Source organism: Geotrypetes seraphini, chromosome 1, assembly GCF_902459505.1.
Source record: "Geotrypetes seraphini chromosome 1, aGeoSer1.1, whole genome shotgun sequence".
Classification (NCBI taxonomy): domain Eukaryota; kingdom Metazoa; phylum Chordata; class Amphibia; order Gymnophiona; family Dermophiidae; genus Geotrypetes; species Geotrypetes seraphini.
This window is the reverse complement of record NC_047084.1, coordinates 150043013-150061155: the sequence shown is the minus strand read 5'-3', so window position 1 is coordinate 150061155 and position 18143 is coordinate 150043013. Positions and strand designations below refer to the sequence as shown.

General features: G+C 43.7%; 1 protein-coding gene across 2 annotated transcripts in view; it reads right to left on the bottom strand.

Annotated features, from left to right (window-relative positions):
- USP38 (ubiquitin specific peptidase 38) overlaps nt 1-18143 on the bottom strand; it is a 167866-nt gene that overhangs the window by 97581 nt on the left and 52142 nt on the right. For both annotated transcript variants that reach the window (XM_033939927.1, XM_033939922.1), the window contains one exon: nt 15583-15712. In XM_033939927.1, the coding sequence (XP_033795818.1) occupies nt 15583-15712 (130 nt within the window). The remainder of the gene's footprint in view (nt 1-15582; nt 15713-18143) is intronic.

The following is an 18143-nucleotide window of genomic DNA, read 5'->3' as shown; positions in this document are numbered from 1 at the left end:
TAACTGAGTCTAGCCTTACCTGCATACGTTTTGGTTCAGCAGGAACTTGTCTAACTTTGTCTTGAATCCCTGGAGGGTGTTTTCCCCTAGAACAGCCTCTGGAAGAGTGTTCCATTTTTCTACCACTCTCTGGGTGAAGAAGAATTTCCTTATGTTTGTATGGAATTTATCCCCTTTTAACTTTAGAGAGTGCCCTCTCGTTCTCTCTACCTTGGAGAGGGTGAACAACCTGTCTTTATCTACTAAGTCTATTCCCTTCATTATCTTGAATGTTTCAATCATGTCCCCTCTCAGTCTCCTCTTTTCAAGGGAGAAGAGGGCCAGTTTCTCTAATCTCTCACTATATGGCAGCTCCTCCAGCCCCTTAACCATTTTAGTCACTCTTCTCTGGACCCTTTCAAGTAGTACTGTGTCCTTCTTCATGTACAGTGACCAGTGCTGGACACAGTATTCTAGGTGGGGGCGTACCATGGATCGGTACAGCGACATGATAACCTTCTCCGATCAGTTTATGATCCCCTTCTTAATCATTCCTAGCATTCTGTTCGCCCTTTTCGCCATCGCCACACATTGCGCGGACAGCTTCATTGACTTGTCGACCAGTACTCCCAAGTCTCTTTCCTGGGGGGGGGATCTTCCAAATACTGCACTGGACATCCTGTATTCGTGTATAAGATTTTTGTTACTGACATGCATCACCTTACCCTTATCCACGTTAAACCTCATTTTGCGGCCCATTTCTCGAGCGTGTTTATGTCACGTTGCAAGTCTTCACAATCCTTTTGTGTCTTCACTACTCTAAATGACTTCGTATCGTCCGCAAATTTAATCACCTCGCTCGTCGTACCAATTTTTCAGGTTGTTTATAAGTATGTTGAAGAGCACGGGTCCAAGCACCGAACCCTGCGGCACTCCACTCGTGACGCTTTTCCAGTCAGAGTATTGTCCATTTAATCCCACTCGTGACGCTTTTCCAGTCAGAGTATTGTCCATTTAATCCCACTCTCTGTTTCCTATCTGCCAACCAGTTTTTAATCCATGTGAGTATTTCACCCTTGATTCCATGATTTTTTGAAGTAGTAAGATTTTACACTACACTGACTTGAACTGCTCCTCAAAAGCATCAGTTCACTCTTTAGCAGGCCAATGCTGATTGGGGAACAGTTAACGTCATTTGAGGAATTAACTTTCAATGAATAATGCATTTGAAATTTAATGCAAGCTGCACTTCTCATTTTACATAATAATGAGCTATTTTGTATGTATTTTCATGCTCAGTTGTATATTTTACAGAAGAAATCCTGTGTTAACTGTATCATTGGCAAATATTGCAACTTAGGGAACAGACCCTTAAGTTTTTATTTATTTTTTTCAGTGCAGTGAACTGACAAAGCCAATGGCAGAAGCAGGGCTAGCTCAACCTATGGACTAGTTGAGGTCCTGACCCAGGGTGCCAGTGATAAAGGGCACCAAAATCCTAGTCCAGTCGACCTTTAAACTTCTAGAGCAGTGTGTCGCAAACTTTCCGGCCGGCGGTACACTAAACGCAGTATCCCGGCTGGAAGGCACTTGGAAGTGCACGGTCATCAACACGCTGATGTCACGCGCATTCATGACGTCACTGCGTCAATGTCCGCGCATGTGCAGAGGCCTGCTTTGGTGGAGGGAGATGGGAGGTGGGGAGGTATGGTGAGAGGAGGAGAGACGCTGGCGAGGAGGAGAGTCATCCGCGCCAACTGACTGCCTACAGGACGTGCCTCTCGCTGCAAGAGGCACGTCTTGAAGGCAGTCAGCCAGTGCGGATGACTCTCCTCCTCACCAGTGTGTCATGGCACACCTGAAATCTCAGTACACTGCTCTAGAGGGATAGATGCAGACTGGGATTTTGGCACCCTTTATCATTAGTGCCCTGAGCCAGTGCCTCACCTGGTCCAGCAGGAGGGGGAGAATTAAGAGAGAGGGGAAGTATTCTTTCCCCATATTCATAGGGTTACCAGACGTCCGAGGGATTTCCAAAACCCAGCAGTTTGTCCTGAAGAAGGGCTGTATCCACCTGGAATCAGCACCCTTCACCACCTATAAGGCAGGAAACATCCATATCCTGCATTCCTTCCCCATCAAAAGCACAGTATCCTCCAGGATATGCCAGGATCCTGGAATTCTGACCCGAGGAAGGGCTGTATCCACATTTGCTTTTCACTGTAAAGGTTGAACACGGTGAGGAGACAAGATACATCCTTGCCTGATGCCACATTTTATTGGAAACCAATCGGTGTTGCCATATTCAGTTCTCACGGGTTCAAGTGAATTGATTTTTTAGTCCACCAAAAATTACAAAGTCTAGGGGACATTCAAAGTTACAGGGGGATACTTTTAAAACCAATAGGAGGAAATATTTTTTCACTCAGAGAATAGTTAAGGTCTGGAACACATTGCCAGAGGATGTGGTAAGAGTGGTTATCGTAGCTGGTTTAAAAAAAAAAAAAAGGTTTGGACAAGTTCCTGGAGAAAAAGTCCATTGTCTGCTATTGAGACAGACATGGGGGAAGCCATTGCTTGCCCTGGATTGGTGGCATGGACTGTTGCTAATATTTGGGTTTTGCCAGGTACTTATGACCTGGTTGGCCACCATGAATATGGGATGCTAGGCTAGATGGACCATTGGTCTGACCCAGAGAGGCTACTCTTATGTTCTTATGATTTCTGTTCACAGGGAGATACACCCATGAGGAGTTCTAAGAAACAAAAGGCATTTTTAGCCCACTAGAAGGGAAAAATAAACTCTCCTAAGAGTTTTGTGCTGTCTTTTCTAGCTGCAATGATTTATTATGCAGAATGAGGCATTCTTGTCTTTTATGACAAATATAATTGAATTTTTTCTTTTTGATAAGCTAAAGGCCAACATTCCATGCAATATTATAATCATTTGCCCTTGAATCACTTTTTTTTCCTATGGAAAATACAATTTCTTATTCAAGTTTACTAAATATTTAACACTTCTCCTATTCTTCTTTCCCTTTTTTCTTCTAGAAGGTATATTTCTTTAATTGTTGCATGCTTGGTACCAATGTAGAAACTCTAATCTGAACTACTTCCAACCTTTTAATATCCTTACATAGGTATGGCCTCCAGAACAGAACATGGCACTTAAAATGAGACCTCAGTGGTGATCTGCGCAACCCATCTAATATAATAAAACGCTAGGCCGCGCATGCGCACTTCCTATGTGTGCGCCGGTTTTCCGTGAGCTGTAGCGACACATAGGAAAGTGCGCATGCGCGGCTTACGGTCCGTCCTGCTCCCTGTTGAAAGACGCAGCGCCGCCTCTCCGCTCTCTTTCTTCTTCCCCACCCCACCCCCCCGAGGCGGATTTCGACCGCCCTTACGGGTTTTAAGTTGGGCACTGCTTCTCCTGCGGCCTGAGTCGGATGTTGGCCGCGGCGGCACGAGTCGGATGTCGGCCGCGGCGGCCCGAGTCAAATGTCGGCCGCGGCAGCCAAACCCGAAAAACACATAAGTAGGGCATGGAGTTAAGAAGGAATGTATGGGGGGGAGGAAAATACTGCACAGGGAAGTGGGGTGGGAGGGAAATGCTGCAACACACAGAAATGGAGGGCAGAAAAGGGGTTGATGGACAGGGGAAGAGGTGCTGATGAACAGGGGGGGGGGGCAGAAAAATAAAGACAGGCCTACTGCTGGACAGGGGGAGCAGGAAAGAGGTGATGATGGACAGGGAGAGGTAAAACAAAGGGAGAAGGGTTTCTGCTGGATAAGGTGAGCAGTGATGGGGTGGTGGAGGACATAGGGGAGGTAAAAGGAAGGGAGAATGGACAGGGGGAGCAGGCAAAGGGTGGTAGTGGACAGCCAAGGAAAAAAAAATAAAAAAAACAGACAGAAATACAGAAAGCGACTAAGGAGAGAGAAAAAAAATGAAAACAGACACACACATATATATTCTAGCACCCGTTAATGTAACGGGCTATAAGACTAGTTGTTGATAAAATATTACCAGTATGTTGGAATTACTTTAAGATATATGTTTAGCATTAGTCTGCCTACATAGGGCCCACTGGGTCAAAAATAACTAAAAGACTGTGTTCACTAGTAGGCATGAAACCAGAAACAAGAGGTCCAAACTCTCAATGCATCTGCATCATGCAGAGAAAAAAAAGTTACTTACCTGTAACAGGTGTTCTCCGAGGACAGCAGGCATATATTTATATGTGATTGACATCATCCATGAATCCCAATGCGGACACTGCCAAGTGTACTGTCGCTTTAAATCTTTGAGGCAGTGCTCCCACCAGATGCATGCAAGTGCCTTCCCACCTGATGTCGACATGCAGGTTCCTCAGTACAGTAAAAAAAAGTTAAGAAGCCAACTAGAGGTGGTGGGCGGGTTGTGAGAATATATGTCTGCTGTCCTCAGAGAATACTTGCTACAGGTAAGTATTTTTGTTTTCTCTGAGGACAAATAGGCATTATATTTTCACATTTGGGTCATGACTCCAGGAGAGCTTAAGTACTGATTAAACATGAGCCTGGCATAATCCAAAAAGGTCGGAGGGAAAGTTTGCTCTCAGGAAGTGAAAAGATTTTGCAGAACTGCTTATCCAAACAGACTGTCTTCTGAAGTTTTGATCTAGACAGTAATGGGAAGTAAATGAATGTACTGAGGACCATGTAGCTGCTTTGAAGTTTTCTTCAATAGAAACAGCGCAAAACTGAGCTGTTACACAACCTTGAAGCTTTAGCCCAGCCTGATCATATGTGAAGGAGATACAATCCGCAAACCAAGTTGAACTTGTTCAATTTGTAACAGGAGCTTCTAGTCTGTTCGTATCAAAAGAGACAAAAATCTGGGAGGACTTCCTATGAGATTTAGTACAGTGCAGGTAGTATGCTAAAGTATTTCTCCAAGTGCCCCCTTGTTCTTGTGGTTCCCAATAGGCTGAAGAATCTGTCCCTCTCCACCTTCTCTATGCCTTTCATGATCTTGTATGTCTCTATCATGTGTCCTCTGAGTCTCCGCTTCTCCAGGGAGAAGAGCCCCAGTCTTTCTAACCTGTCTGCGTATGAAAGGTTTTCCATACCTTTTATCATTTTTGTCGCCCTTCTCTGAACCCTCTCAAGTATCGCCATGTCCTTCTTTAGGTACGGTGACCAATATTGGACACAGTACTTCAGGTGCGGGCGCACCATCGCACAATACAGCGGCATGATGACTTCCTTCATTCTGGTTGTAATACCCTTCTTAATAATACCCAACATTCTGGTTGCTTTCTTTGAGGCTGCTCCCCACTGTGCCGTTGACTTCATTGTTGTATCCACCAGCACACCCAAGTCTTTTTCAAGGTTAATTTCCCCTAGTACTAACCCCCCTATTTTGTAGCTGAACATTGGGTTTTTTCCCTATATGCATGACCTTGCATTTCTCTACATTGAAGTTCATCTGCCATTTGTTCGCCCATTCCTCCAGTTTGTTCAGGTCCAGAGAAAGGAAAATGTTAAAACCAGAGGACATAATTTAAGGTTGAGGGGAGGTAGATTCAAGAGCAATGTTAGGAAATTCTACTTTACAGAGAAGGTAGTGGATGCCTGGAATGCGCTCCCGAGAGAGGTGGTAGAGAGGAAAACGGTGACTGAGTTCAAATAAGCGTGGGATGAACACAGAGCTCTAGAATCAGAAAATAATATTAAATATTGAACTAAGGCCAGTACTGGGCAGACTTGCATGGTCTGTGTCTGTATATGGCCATTTGGGGGAGGATGGGCTGGAGAGGGCTTCAACGGCTGACAGGGTTTATATGGGATGGAGTAGGTTTTAACGGAGATTTCGACAGTTGGAAACCAAGCACAGACCGGGCAGAGCTTTGGATTCTTGCCCAGAAATAGCTAAGAAGAAAAAATTTAAATTGAATCAGGTTGGGCAGACTGGATGGACCATTCAGGTCTTTATCTGCCGTCATCTATATGTTACTATGTTATGTTTATCTGGATTTAACTTCAATTTGAAATCACTCATCCAGTTATTAACTATTAGAATCACTGAAGATATGAACTGAGTGACTACAGATAATTGAGAGGTTAAAGGAATTATGATAGTTATATCATCAGCATAACTATATAATTGAATTCCTAGATTTGTCAATCTTGTCCCCAAAGATGCTAGATATACTGTACAGTATATTGAACAATGATGGCGAAAGAGGATATCCTTGTGGAACACCACAGGAATTGTCCCATGTACTTGAATAAGTATTTTCAAAATAAACTTGGTAGGTTTGGGATTTTAAGAAGTCTTGAAACCATTTCATTACCTTGTCAGAAATACCCATGCAGTCAAGACAATCCAACAATATAGAATAATCGACCAAATCGAAAGCGCTACTTAGATCAAACAGTATTACAAGAGCACTAGAGCCTTTTGCAAGCAAAGAGAGTAAATAGTTTAATATAGATGATAAAAGTGTCTCGGTACTATGCAGAAGGCGAAAACCAGATTGAGAAACATGTAAAAGCGTACCGTATTTTCACGCATATAACGCGCGCGTTATACACGATTTTACAAACCGTGCATAACCATGCGCGTTATATGCGTGAGCACGTTGTACAAATTTTTTTTTACATAGTTCCCCCCCGACGTCCGATTCATCCCCCTGCCCCACCCCGAAGGACCGCTCGCACCCCCACCCCGAAGGACCGCTCGCACCCCCCCAGACGTCCGATTCATCCCCCAGAGCCCCCCCCCCCGCACGGAGAAGCTGCCTACCGTTGGTTCCCGATGCCAGTGAGCCCTGCTGCTTCCTCTGCCGGCGGTCCCGCCCCTTCTCTGAGCCCTGCGCTGCTTCCTCTGCCGCGGTCCCGCCCCTTCTTTGTCTGTAGATGGTCTGCACATGCTTACAGAGCTGGGAGCAGGTCAGGGCGGCGAAAGGAGAGTCGGGACGAGAGGAGATTCGGGGCAGAGGACAGGGCGGCGAGAGGAGAGTCGGGACGGCATGAGATTTAAATTCATGAAGCAGCATGCGCGGTATATAATAATTTTTTTACATAAATTTAGGTTTCCCGCGCGTTTTACACGGGTGCGCGGTATATGCGTGAAAATACGGTAATCCATTGGTTGAAAATGTACCAGACCCTCCAGTTGTTTAACGAAGAATGGAATTGAAGCAACAGGTCTGTAATTTGATGTTAGAGTAACAGATTCTTAATTATTTTTAATTATTGGAGTGATTATTATATGCCCTTTATCTATAGGAAATTCTCCGTTATAAAGCATATGATTCATTCATTCAAACAATTGTTTTTAAAAAGATAGTTGTGATGTTTTTAGAGCATGTGGGAGACACGTATCCAAGGAACAGTAAGAATCAACATTTTTTAAATATAGTTTCATGAAGTCAGTCCATTCTGGGTTTTTAAAAGAGTTCCAACTTAAATCTACTAAACAATTTTCATTGGATTCAGATATTGGTAAAGTCTGAAAATTTGATGTTTTCTTTTATAAGATCGACGGAGTTTAATTATTTTAGAATTAAAGTAAAAAGCTAATTCATTAGCTGTTGGAGGAGTGTTTTGAATTGTTCGTTGAAAGGAAGAAGTATCAAAGATCGACCTTACCATTTTTAATAACTATTTCGGGCTCCTTTTATCAAGGTGCGCTACGGGGGTAGTGCGTCGGACATTTCATCACACACTAACCCCTGTGGCACGCCAAAAAACTAACGCCTCGTCAATGGAGGCGTTAGCGACTAGCACGGAAGGCGATACCTTGATAAAAGGAGCCCTTGGTGTTAACACTATTATGCCCTACTTTAGCAGAGTAAGAGAATCTACGCTTTCCCTTAATCTTCCTTTTATAATTGTGAACTTCCATTGATCATGGTCTTTTATGTGATTGGTCTTACACCAAACTCTTTATCATTTTCTAACCAGACGCTTGGCTTCTTGTAATTCGTTATCATACCAGTTATGATATTTTCTAGTTTTTTGATTCATAATTTTTGATTTCTATTTTTTTGGGGGGAGGGGGCAATATTATCTAAGATCAAATTGCTTACATTATCCCAGCGAGAGTATAAAGTATATTTCTGTGTCTCGTTGGCCATGAATCTGGACTTGGAGACTGAAATGTACAGCGTCAGCATCTATGAGACAAACATGGTTATTTTTATTGCATAGGATTTTTTGGACCCCAGTTCGCTTACAAAAACTAGACAATTCTAAGTCTAATAGATGCTGGCATTGTCAAAGTGATATAGGGACTTTGGATCATCTGTTATATTTTTGTCCATTGATACTTAGTTTCTGGAAGTCAATTTGGGGACAAATAAATCTTATTCTTGAATCATCTATCCCCTTATCATGAGGCAATAATATGTGGTACTCTTCTTCATGTCAAACCTACTTTAGACAAATTTAAAAATTGCCTTTTCATGATATTGACAGGAATAGGGGTTCAGATGTTTACCCATAATTGGAAAAATCATGATAGGATTAATTTTCCTATTTGGTGGGTACCACGTACAAATATGAAAAAATGATGGCAGAACGTTATGGAAATAATAAGTCTTTTAAAGATATATGTAGTCCATTGACTAATTTTAATGTAGTATAATTAAGGCCATGTTTCTTTCTTTTTCCATTATATTCATTGCACATCCAGGGAGGGTGGGGGGGGGGGGGTGAAATATATTTTGAAAAGTTTATTTATTTCATTACTAGTGTTTAAGCCCGTTACATTAACGGGTGCTAGAATATATGGCTGTCTGTCTTTCTTTATTTATGTCTCTCTCCCTGCTCCTGTCTCTTTCTTCCTTTCTTTCTGTCTCTCTCCCTCCTGCAATTTTTCTCTCTCTCTCCCTGGCACCCTTTGTCTGTCTGTCTTTTTTTCTGTCTCTCTCTGGTCCCCTGTCTGTCTTTATTTCTGTCTGTCTCTCTCCCTAGCCTCCTTTGTCTGTCTGTATTTCTTTCTGTGTCTCCCCCCCCTCCCCCCCACTTTCCTTTGCAGAAGCAACAGTGATATTTCCCTTCCCCTCCAAATCCCTGTGAAGTAGTAGCAGCATTTCCCCCCACCCACCCCCATTCCCATTCCCTTCTCTCCCCCCCACTTTCCTTTGCAGAAGCAGTAGCGTATTTCTCTTCCCCTCCAGGTCCTTGCTGAAGCAGTAGCAGCATTTTCCCCCACCCCCCATTCCCTTCTCTCCCCCCCCCACTTTCTTTTGCAGAAGCAGCTGTGATATTTCCCTTCCCCTCCAGATCCCTGAGAAGTAGTAGCAGCATTTTCCCCCACCCACCCCCCATTCCCTTCTCTCCCCCACCACCACTTTCCTCTGCAGAAGCAGCAGCGGTATTTCCCTTCCCCTCCAGGTCCCTGCTGAGTAGTAGAAGCATTTTCACCCACCCCCCATTCCCTTCTTACCTTGAGCTGCCCTGCTCCGTTCGGCCCCTCCCCCTTTCCTTCCCACGTGCTGGCCTGCTGCGGCTGAAGGTTTTTTTAGGCGACTCCTCCTGTTAAAACGCCCCCCCCCCCTTCCCGCAACCGCTCCTGTTCAAAGCGGCCTGCTGAGGTTCGCGGCCGGCTGTAACGAACCTCGCAGGCCGCTCTCCAACTCGGTAGCATGTTCCCTCTGAGGCGATCGCGTCAGAGGGAACGTGCTACCATGTGGAGAGCGGCCTGCGAGGTTCGTTACAGCCGGCCGTTAACCTCAGCAGGCCGCTTTGAACAGGAGTGTTAGCGGTTGTTGAGGGAAGGGGGGGGGGAGTCGGCGACTTGCTGTGAACAGGAGCGGCAGCGGCGGCAGGACCATGAGCCCTCCTTCCGCCATCCGCCGCCAGCGCCGCTCCCTAACTGGCGCATACGCCTGAAGCCGCGGCCACGGACGGACACAGGACACATCAGGTTCCCACAGGAGATTGGGCAGCCTTTCCTTGCTTTCCCCCTTTGCCACACCCCCCTTTCCTATGCCTGCTCGTAGGGGAGGGTGTATTCCAGGATCTCGCTGTAAAACTCCGGAGTAATGGCTTCGGTCTCACCCTCCTCCTGCTCGCACTGCAAACAATTTGCGTTTATGCTGCCGAACTTCTTGCCTCCCACCCCCCTTCCCTCCGTCTCCGACGCCAAGAGTCGCCGCCAACAACAGTCTCCACCTGCATTGCCCCCGCCGCGCCACTCACTGGCCCGTCGTGCGAGGAACGGAGAACAGGTTCAGGGCTGCCAGGAGTGAGCCCGGCTGAGACTGGCAGGAAGAGGAAGGCGGAGCAGGTGAGCCGCCACTGCGAAAAACTGTAGTGAGCCAGCCAGACCGTGAGTGCGGGCTGTTGTAAGCTTGCATGTGCACTCTTGCCGGCCACGGACATACGGATCACGGAAGCACGCTGATAGGAGTGCGCATGCGCGAGTTAGCCTTTTATTATATAGATAATATTGGAATTAATTTATATGTATTTTTATTCAAATAATAAGTTCAAGAGGGGAGGAAATGATTGTTAATGTAATAACTATATAGTTAATAATGTGTTTTTTGTGCAGTTTTTATGATATATTAATTGTATCACATTATTGAAGTTTGGAAATCAATAAAGATTTACAAAAAAAAAAAAAAAAAGAGACATTGAACATATTGTGTCCAAAAGTCAATTGGATTAACTGAACCTCCATGCATGGCTGATTGAAAACATGCTAGGGTTAAATACTACCAAAACAAAAATAATGATTTTGAGTAGAACCCTCAACCTCTCTCTTGAAGCAGAACAGGTTCTATTGCATTTTCCTGGAGAAGGGCAGAGAGTTTCTGGTGAAAGAGGTTCTTCTGGAGGGAGTTGAAAAGAGGGACTCTTTTGGTGGTGGTCAGAGTTTGATGAGCCAACATAAGATATAGTCCTGAGAAATGGCTCAAAATATCAACTGGTCTGTGGTGATGAGACCAACACTGATGGAAAAGAGCGCAACCTGTCCCCGATGGGAAGGTTAGGTGGCAGAGGTAAGGTGATGATGGCTATGCTCTCTAAGAAAAAGTAAAAATGACTGCTGCTGTTTTGACAGAGGTTAAGCCTGAGATTTTTAAGGTTTTTGTTGTTTTAAACAAGGATGTTGATTAGTAGGCCTAGAAGTTGATATAGCAGGTTGGCTACAATTACACTTAGTAGTATAATATGAGCATCTAGGTGGAGCTGAATATCTTCTATAAAAGGAAGATGAAGATGTTTGTAGATTAGACAAGGTTGTAATGGTGTAAGCATGTTTGTTTTGTTTTTTTAAAATTAGGTCAGCTACCTCTTCCACCTTGTCTCCAAACAAATTATCACCCTTACAATGATCAGCAGTGAGGCATTCCTGAACTGAGTTTGCAAGACCAGACACTCTGAGCCACGATAAGCGACGCATTGCCACTACTACAGCAGAGGTTCAATAAGAGACACAAAGTATCAAAGGTGCCTCTGGCCAGAAACTTTCTAATAGTCAATAAATTTTGGCAAAGTTGTTGCAGTCTTTAATTCATCAACTACTATCTTTTGAAGAATTCTTTCCTCAAGACAAACTTAAACATTTTAAATAAATGGTTGTTTAGAATTGGTAATCCATGATTCTGTTTGTTAGCATTGATGCTTGAAATATGCACCTGCCAAAGGAGTCCAAAGTTTTGGCCTCCCTTCCTGGAGAAGCAGAAGCATGAAACCTTGAACTGTGGAATGATGTTGTAACTGTGTTCTATCAAAGCCTAGACATTTCTGTGTTGTATACATGGTATCATATCACTGGGTGGATTCCTCACTGTGTGTGTTGCCAGGAGTTGGGTAGCCGACTTGGTGGCATAATCCATCCATCCATCCAAGGTATCAATTTTTTTAGGAGCTACCTGGACAGATAAGGGGAGGGGGGTGTCTCCCAGTTCTTTAAGAGCATTTTTTATGACTCGATGCAAAGGCACCGTTATACATTCCTTTGGAGGAGAGTCATAGTCAAGGAGCTCAAAAAGTTCAGTGAGGTTCCTCCTCTGTTGCCATATGACATCCAAAGCCAGTGAAGGATATAGTTTCTGGTGGATACTTACGCTTTTGAGAAGGATCAGAAGTTATACCATAGGACACTTCAGCAGAGAAGTCTGGCAGGTTCTGTCAGAGTGATTTGAAAAATCAGAATCAGACTCCTCAAAATAGCCTCCTCTAGGTGAATCTAGAAAAGTGTGTTGAGAGGAGTGTCGACTGTATGGAAGACCATCGAGGTAAATGTTGATCCTCTGATCCAAGAGATAACTCCTCTACCAATGACAATGCATGTATTGAATGGGTCTGTGCTAACCCTGATGCTGGACGTTGAGAAGGGGTGCGCAACTGTCTCTTCAATTGATGCTCTGATGTATTCTCAGATTGGGCTGAGGCAGGCATAATTACCCTTAAAGCCTATGAAGATTGCGACTGCAGTAGCCCAGAAAGTCTGATCTAAGCATAGCCCAGACCTCCTCCTGGAGTCCGTGCCTATACCTGAAGAGACATCAGCATGGAAACACTCTGTGGTACTGGTGTGAGACCTCGATGCTGATGTAAGTCTGAGAGGAGACATTATTTGCAGAGATGGAGAGTGCTTCTCAGTGTATCAATGCTTACTAAGCATTGAGGACGCTGACACCTGGGAAAAAAAACCATGCCATGCCTAGAAGGGGGAAGAATATTTGTGCTTCTTAGCTTTCTTTCGTGAAGTATCACGTGATACATAAGGCATGGATAAAGAGGATGTGGAGTCCTGACGAAGTTAGCCCAGTGCCTGGCATTCCTGGTGTAATGTCTGTGCCAATGTAGGCCACACATTGGGATATGAATCTCCTGCCATTTTCGATGTTGATGCAGATACAAAAAGTTTATTACACTGGATTCTGCAAGCTTTAAGTAATCTCTTATGCATATGTGAGCAGAGATCACGATGGATGACCTGATTACGGGGATCCTATTGCAGAGAGCACATTTTTTTGAAGCCAGTCAGCATCCTTTTTGACATGGAGGGAAAAACAGCCAACACAAAGGGCTCCTTTTACTAAGCTGCGCTAGTGGTTTTAGCGCACGCTACAATGCCGCACGCGCTAGACGCTAACGCCTCCATTGAGCTGGCGCTAGTTTTTCCGCATAGCACGGGGGTAAGCGCACGCTAAAATCGCTAGTGCAGCTTAGTAAAAGGAGCCCAAAGTCTTGATGGCCAAAAGGCCAAAAAAGTCAAAGTTGTTTAAATCTGACCAAACTTGAGAAAAATGAAGGAAACAAAAAAAAAAGAAAAGAATTATGAAGAAAATAAGCATAAAAAGAACCAGGAAGGTATGCATTGAGACAGAGAGACTGAAAACACAGCTTCTTGGCTCCAAGGATAAGTAGAGACTGAGGGTCTCGCACATCGATGTCGGGCGGGAATGCAGTGGTGGCATTGCCTCAAAAATTTAAAGTGACAGTACACTTGGCAGTGTCTGCACCAGGTTCTGTGGATGACGTCACCCATATGTGAGAATATAATGCCTGCTTGTCTGCAAGAACTCCGTTTTAAAATGATGACACTTTATTTTACTTGCTTCCCATTATCACCTCCCTATCTCACTTTGATAAAACCAAATACAGTGGTACCTCGGTTTACGAGTGCACCGGTTTGCGAGTGTTTTGCAAGACGAGCAAAACATTCGCAAAATCGGCGCCTTGGAAACCAAGCATGGCTCAATTTATGAGCGCCCCCCCCCCCCGCTATCCGGCACCTCCCCCCACGATTGGGCACCCCCCCGCTGCTGCTTACTGTCATCTGGGCACCGGCACGTCCTGTGCATTGGTGCCGGTGCACGAAGATCAGCCTCCTCTTCTTGCTGGGCCTTGAGCATCTGCGCATGCTCAAGGCCTGCAAGTTCACAGAGAGAACGTGAACTCGCAGGCCTTGAGCATGTGCAGATGCTCAAGGCCCAGCAAGAAGAGGAGGCCGATCTTTGGGCACCGGCACCCACGCATAGGACATGTCGGTGCCGGTGCCCAGATGACAGTAAGCAGCGGCGGGGGGGGGGGGGGGGTGCCCAATAGCAGCAGGGGGGGTGCTGGATCGCGGGGGGGAGGGTGCCGGATCACAGGGGGGGCCTTTGGGAGGAGCAATGTCGGTTCTCTTGGGGGGGATAGAGCAGCGCCGCTGGCCTCAGGGGGTGGGAACGTATCAAAACGAGTTTCCATTATTTCCTATGGGGAAACCCGCTTTGATAAACGAGCATTTTGGATTACGAGCATGCTCCTGGAACGGATTATGCTCGTAATCCAAGGTACCACTGTAGATTCATCCATGATTTAAACAACACACACAGGTTTTATTGAGGACAATGTCACTGGCCTAGTACTTTCCAGGCTAGAAGCATTACCTTCAAAAGCACATTCTGCTTCAGCAGGCCAGTGTTCATCTTTTCTTGTTATTTTTATTTATTTCAGTATGACATATAGAAATAGATATGCAGGAGGAAGGTGTGGCGCAGCAGTTAGAGGCTGTGGGTTCAAACCCTGGGCTGTTCTTTGTGACCCCGGGCTAGTCACTTAAGCCCAAATTCTGTAACCGGCGCCTAATGTTAGGCACCTACTTTGGAGGCGCCTGCCTAGATAGGCGCCTATCTAATTTGAATAACAAGCTCAATTAAGCTTTTTAGTCAGCAATAATTGAAAAGTAGGCGCCTATCATGAAAGAGCGATTTGGGGCCTCTAAAAATTTAGGCGGCCTTCAAAAAAATAGGCACTAGGCCCGCTAGGTGTGGGCGTGGCTTCGTGTTAGGCGTCTTGTTGCAGAATCGCTGCTCTTAAGCGCGCTTAAGCGCGCGCATGGCCGCCTAGCTTTTTTAGTTGTGCCTAGAGCTGGCCTATTTCTTGGGCGCCTCCAAAATAGGTGCCGCGCAGCGTGATTCTCTAAACAGCGCCCAATTTTGCTTGAATCGTTCTGAACTTTGCCTAATTAGGCGCCTAACTTTTGGGCGCTTCTTTTAGAATTTGCCCTTTAATCCTCCACGTCTGCAGGTTTCAAGTTTCAAGTTTAATCAAGTTTGATGAATCGCTTATTACATACTAAGCGATTAACAATAAAATATAAATTGTACAGTTTTTTAAAATAGGGAAAAAACAAACTGACAAAACAAACGTACTCAAGCACATGTGGAAAGGAAAAAGGGGGGAAAAGTTACAAAATTGTTGTTCTTCAGATGAGAAGAAAGGAAAAACCAAGTAAGGGAAAAACATGAGGTTTGGGATAAAATTATTAGGAAAAATTTTGTTTAAAGATTAAAAGAAGCTTTAAAAAGAAAAGTTTTTAAATGGGTTTTGAATGAGGTACATTAGATAGACTGTGAGCCCGCCAAGACAGATGTGGAAAAAATGTTTGAGTACCTGATTGTAAACTGCTTAATATACCTTCTGCAAGTGGTATATCAAATCCCATTCCCATATGGCAGTCTGTATTACAAGTACACTTCCAGCTTGTTTCTACTGACAAGTTGCTATGAAAAACATTGAAATGCTTGCTTTTTAGTGGATTGTCCTTACGTCGTACCACAGTTACAAAAGTCTTTAGATTTACATTTCTAACTCACATACCAGCTCAATTTTCAGCAGTGTGACATCGATGAGAATAGTGAACTTCTGGACTGCTGCCAGTCCCTTCAGCAATGCGATCACCCATGTCTCCACATGCTGAGCCAAGGGCCACGATAGCCAGTCGATCATTCTGAAGGGGAAAACAAATTAGAATATGGCCTAAGAATGGCATTTTATTGGAAAGTATGGAATCTGCAGTTATCCTCCTACTCACCACACTTCCTACTCAAATTATGGAACACAATCCCACCAACCATTAGATCACCGACAGGCTTACTAAACTTCAGGAAGGCGGTAAAAACCCACCTCTTTACCTGACTCTTGCTAACACACACCTAACCTATTTCTACCTCAGCAAAATTATACTGAATATGCCCTCCATCCAATTTACAGGCAGAACTAAGTCTCGAGGCACACACTCGGTGTGAAACTACGCAAGATCTTATCTCCCTACTATATGTACCCACACCATAAAAGCCACAAACTGTCCTATACTTCGAATGTATTGTATTTCTAGCTGCTTTACTTATAGGGCCTATTGGTTGTCATGCTACTGTGCTCAGCCCCCAAATCCTTTATTCTTTCCTCCATACAGTTCATAAGAATTAACCCTCTGCTGCTGTTCCTCCCTTTAACCTGCTGTTCTGAATACCTTATATGTGAATTCGCATCCTTGTTGCCCACCATTTGCCAGTCCCCAAACACATACATATGAATTTCTACTACTGCTCTTCATCCTTATGATTAATTGTGCTGTCTATCTGCTGTATATGAAGTTGTAATCTTGCTGCTAAACCTTCTACTGTGTATGTAAACTTGTAACCCTTTCTGGGCTCTTCTGGGAGGACGGGCTAGAAATTCGACTAAATAAATCCCCTGTACATAGTTATGGAAGTCTCTTTCTTTTTTTTTTACAATACAGAGCATTGCTAAAGGGATAAGTTTATTCATCTACATGCTCCTTGATATCAGAACATAAGAAAACATGTTTCAGTGAAGTACATTATGCAGATATGAAAGCCATTGCTTTTCAGTAGCTGGTCCTTTGATGTAGAATCATTTGCTTGGTCCACTGCTAAAGCAGTTCAAAAAGTACGTGAATACACATCTTTTTATGCGATGGCTTTTTTTGGAGCTTGAAGATGTCTCCAGGTTGCTGGTTAGTTGTTAATATTATTAAGAAGTTTTGAAGAAATATTGTAGATGTTTTATATTTTAAATATATTTTCTTTGTGCCTTGCTTAGTTTAGGTGCTGTAAGTGTGGATAACAAGCAATCTGTTTATTATCAGAGAGTTTAGTTTTCCCTTTGTTCTCCACATCCAATCCAATCCATTTTTCAAGAGGGAGGTCACGTGGTCGAAATTTTTTCAGTTTGTGATGATCTTTATAGCTGTATTTTGAATTGTTTGTAGCCTTTTGAATTATTTGTTTGAATTAGTTGTAGCCTTTTAAGTTCTTTCTGGGAAATACCTTTGTATAGTGAGTTATAATAGTCCAGTCTTGATATTATAAAGGAGTGGATCAAAATGTTTAAAGCTGCTGGGTCTAATATTTTTGATAATGATCTGATTAGTCACAGTTTCACTACAGATTTCACTACAGAGCTAATCTTGATCGTGGTAGGAGAGCTAGTGATCGAGGGTTACTCCTAAGATCTTTGTGGGCTTAACAGTTTGTAGTGGGATTTTATATAAAGTAATTTGAGGCGAAAGTGTAAAGTCGTCTTTCCATGGGAACAACATTGTCGTTGATTTTGATATGTTTAGTGCCAGCATGTTGTCTCTGAGCCACTGAATAATTTGTTCTAATTTGGTGTTTATGTTATTAATATCAGTAGGGTCTTCTGAATTCAGGGGATGCAGGAGTTGTATGTCGTCAGCATATGAGTAAACCGAGAATCCTATAGATTGGCTCAGAGTCAGTAGAGGAGATAGAAAAATATTGAATAATAGAGGCGAGAGAATAGAGCCTTGTTGGACCCCATAAGAATTTGTATAACTGCTTGAGGTGGAGTAGTTAAATGTAACCTTTGCAAAACGATCGGAAAAGTAAAAACAGAACCAACATAATACCTGATCTGAAATACCAATAGAAGATAATCTATTTATAAGAAGATAATAGTCAATGGTATCAAAGGCTGAAGATAAGTCTAGGGAGATCAGAAGAACCGACATGTGATGGTCTAAGAAGTATTAGATGCTGGTGGTTAAGCCTATCATGGAATGTTCTGTCGAGTGATTGGTTCGAAAGCCAGTCTGATTGGGGTGTAAAACATGAGTTTTTTCCAATAAAGTCAGTTATTTGATTAAAAACTACCTTCTCTGTTAATTTAGCAAAGAAGGGAACGTTAGCTATTGGACGGTAGTTTGCTTCATCTGCAGCCGACTCACCATGATTCTTAATGATGGGGCAAATTAATGATTCTTTCCATTCTTGAGGAATGGAGCCCGAGATTAGACCATTTTTGATCAGAGATTGAATATATGGTCCAAAGAAAGAGAAATGACGCTTTAAGACAAAAGGGGAGATTGAGTTTGTATTAGTCCCTTTAGTATTAAG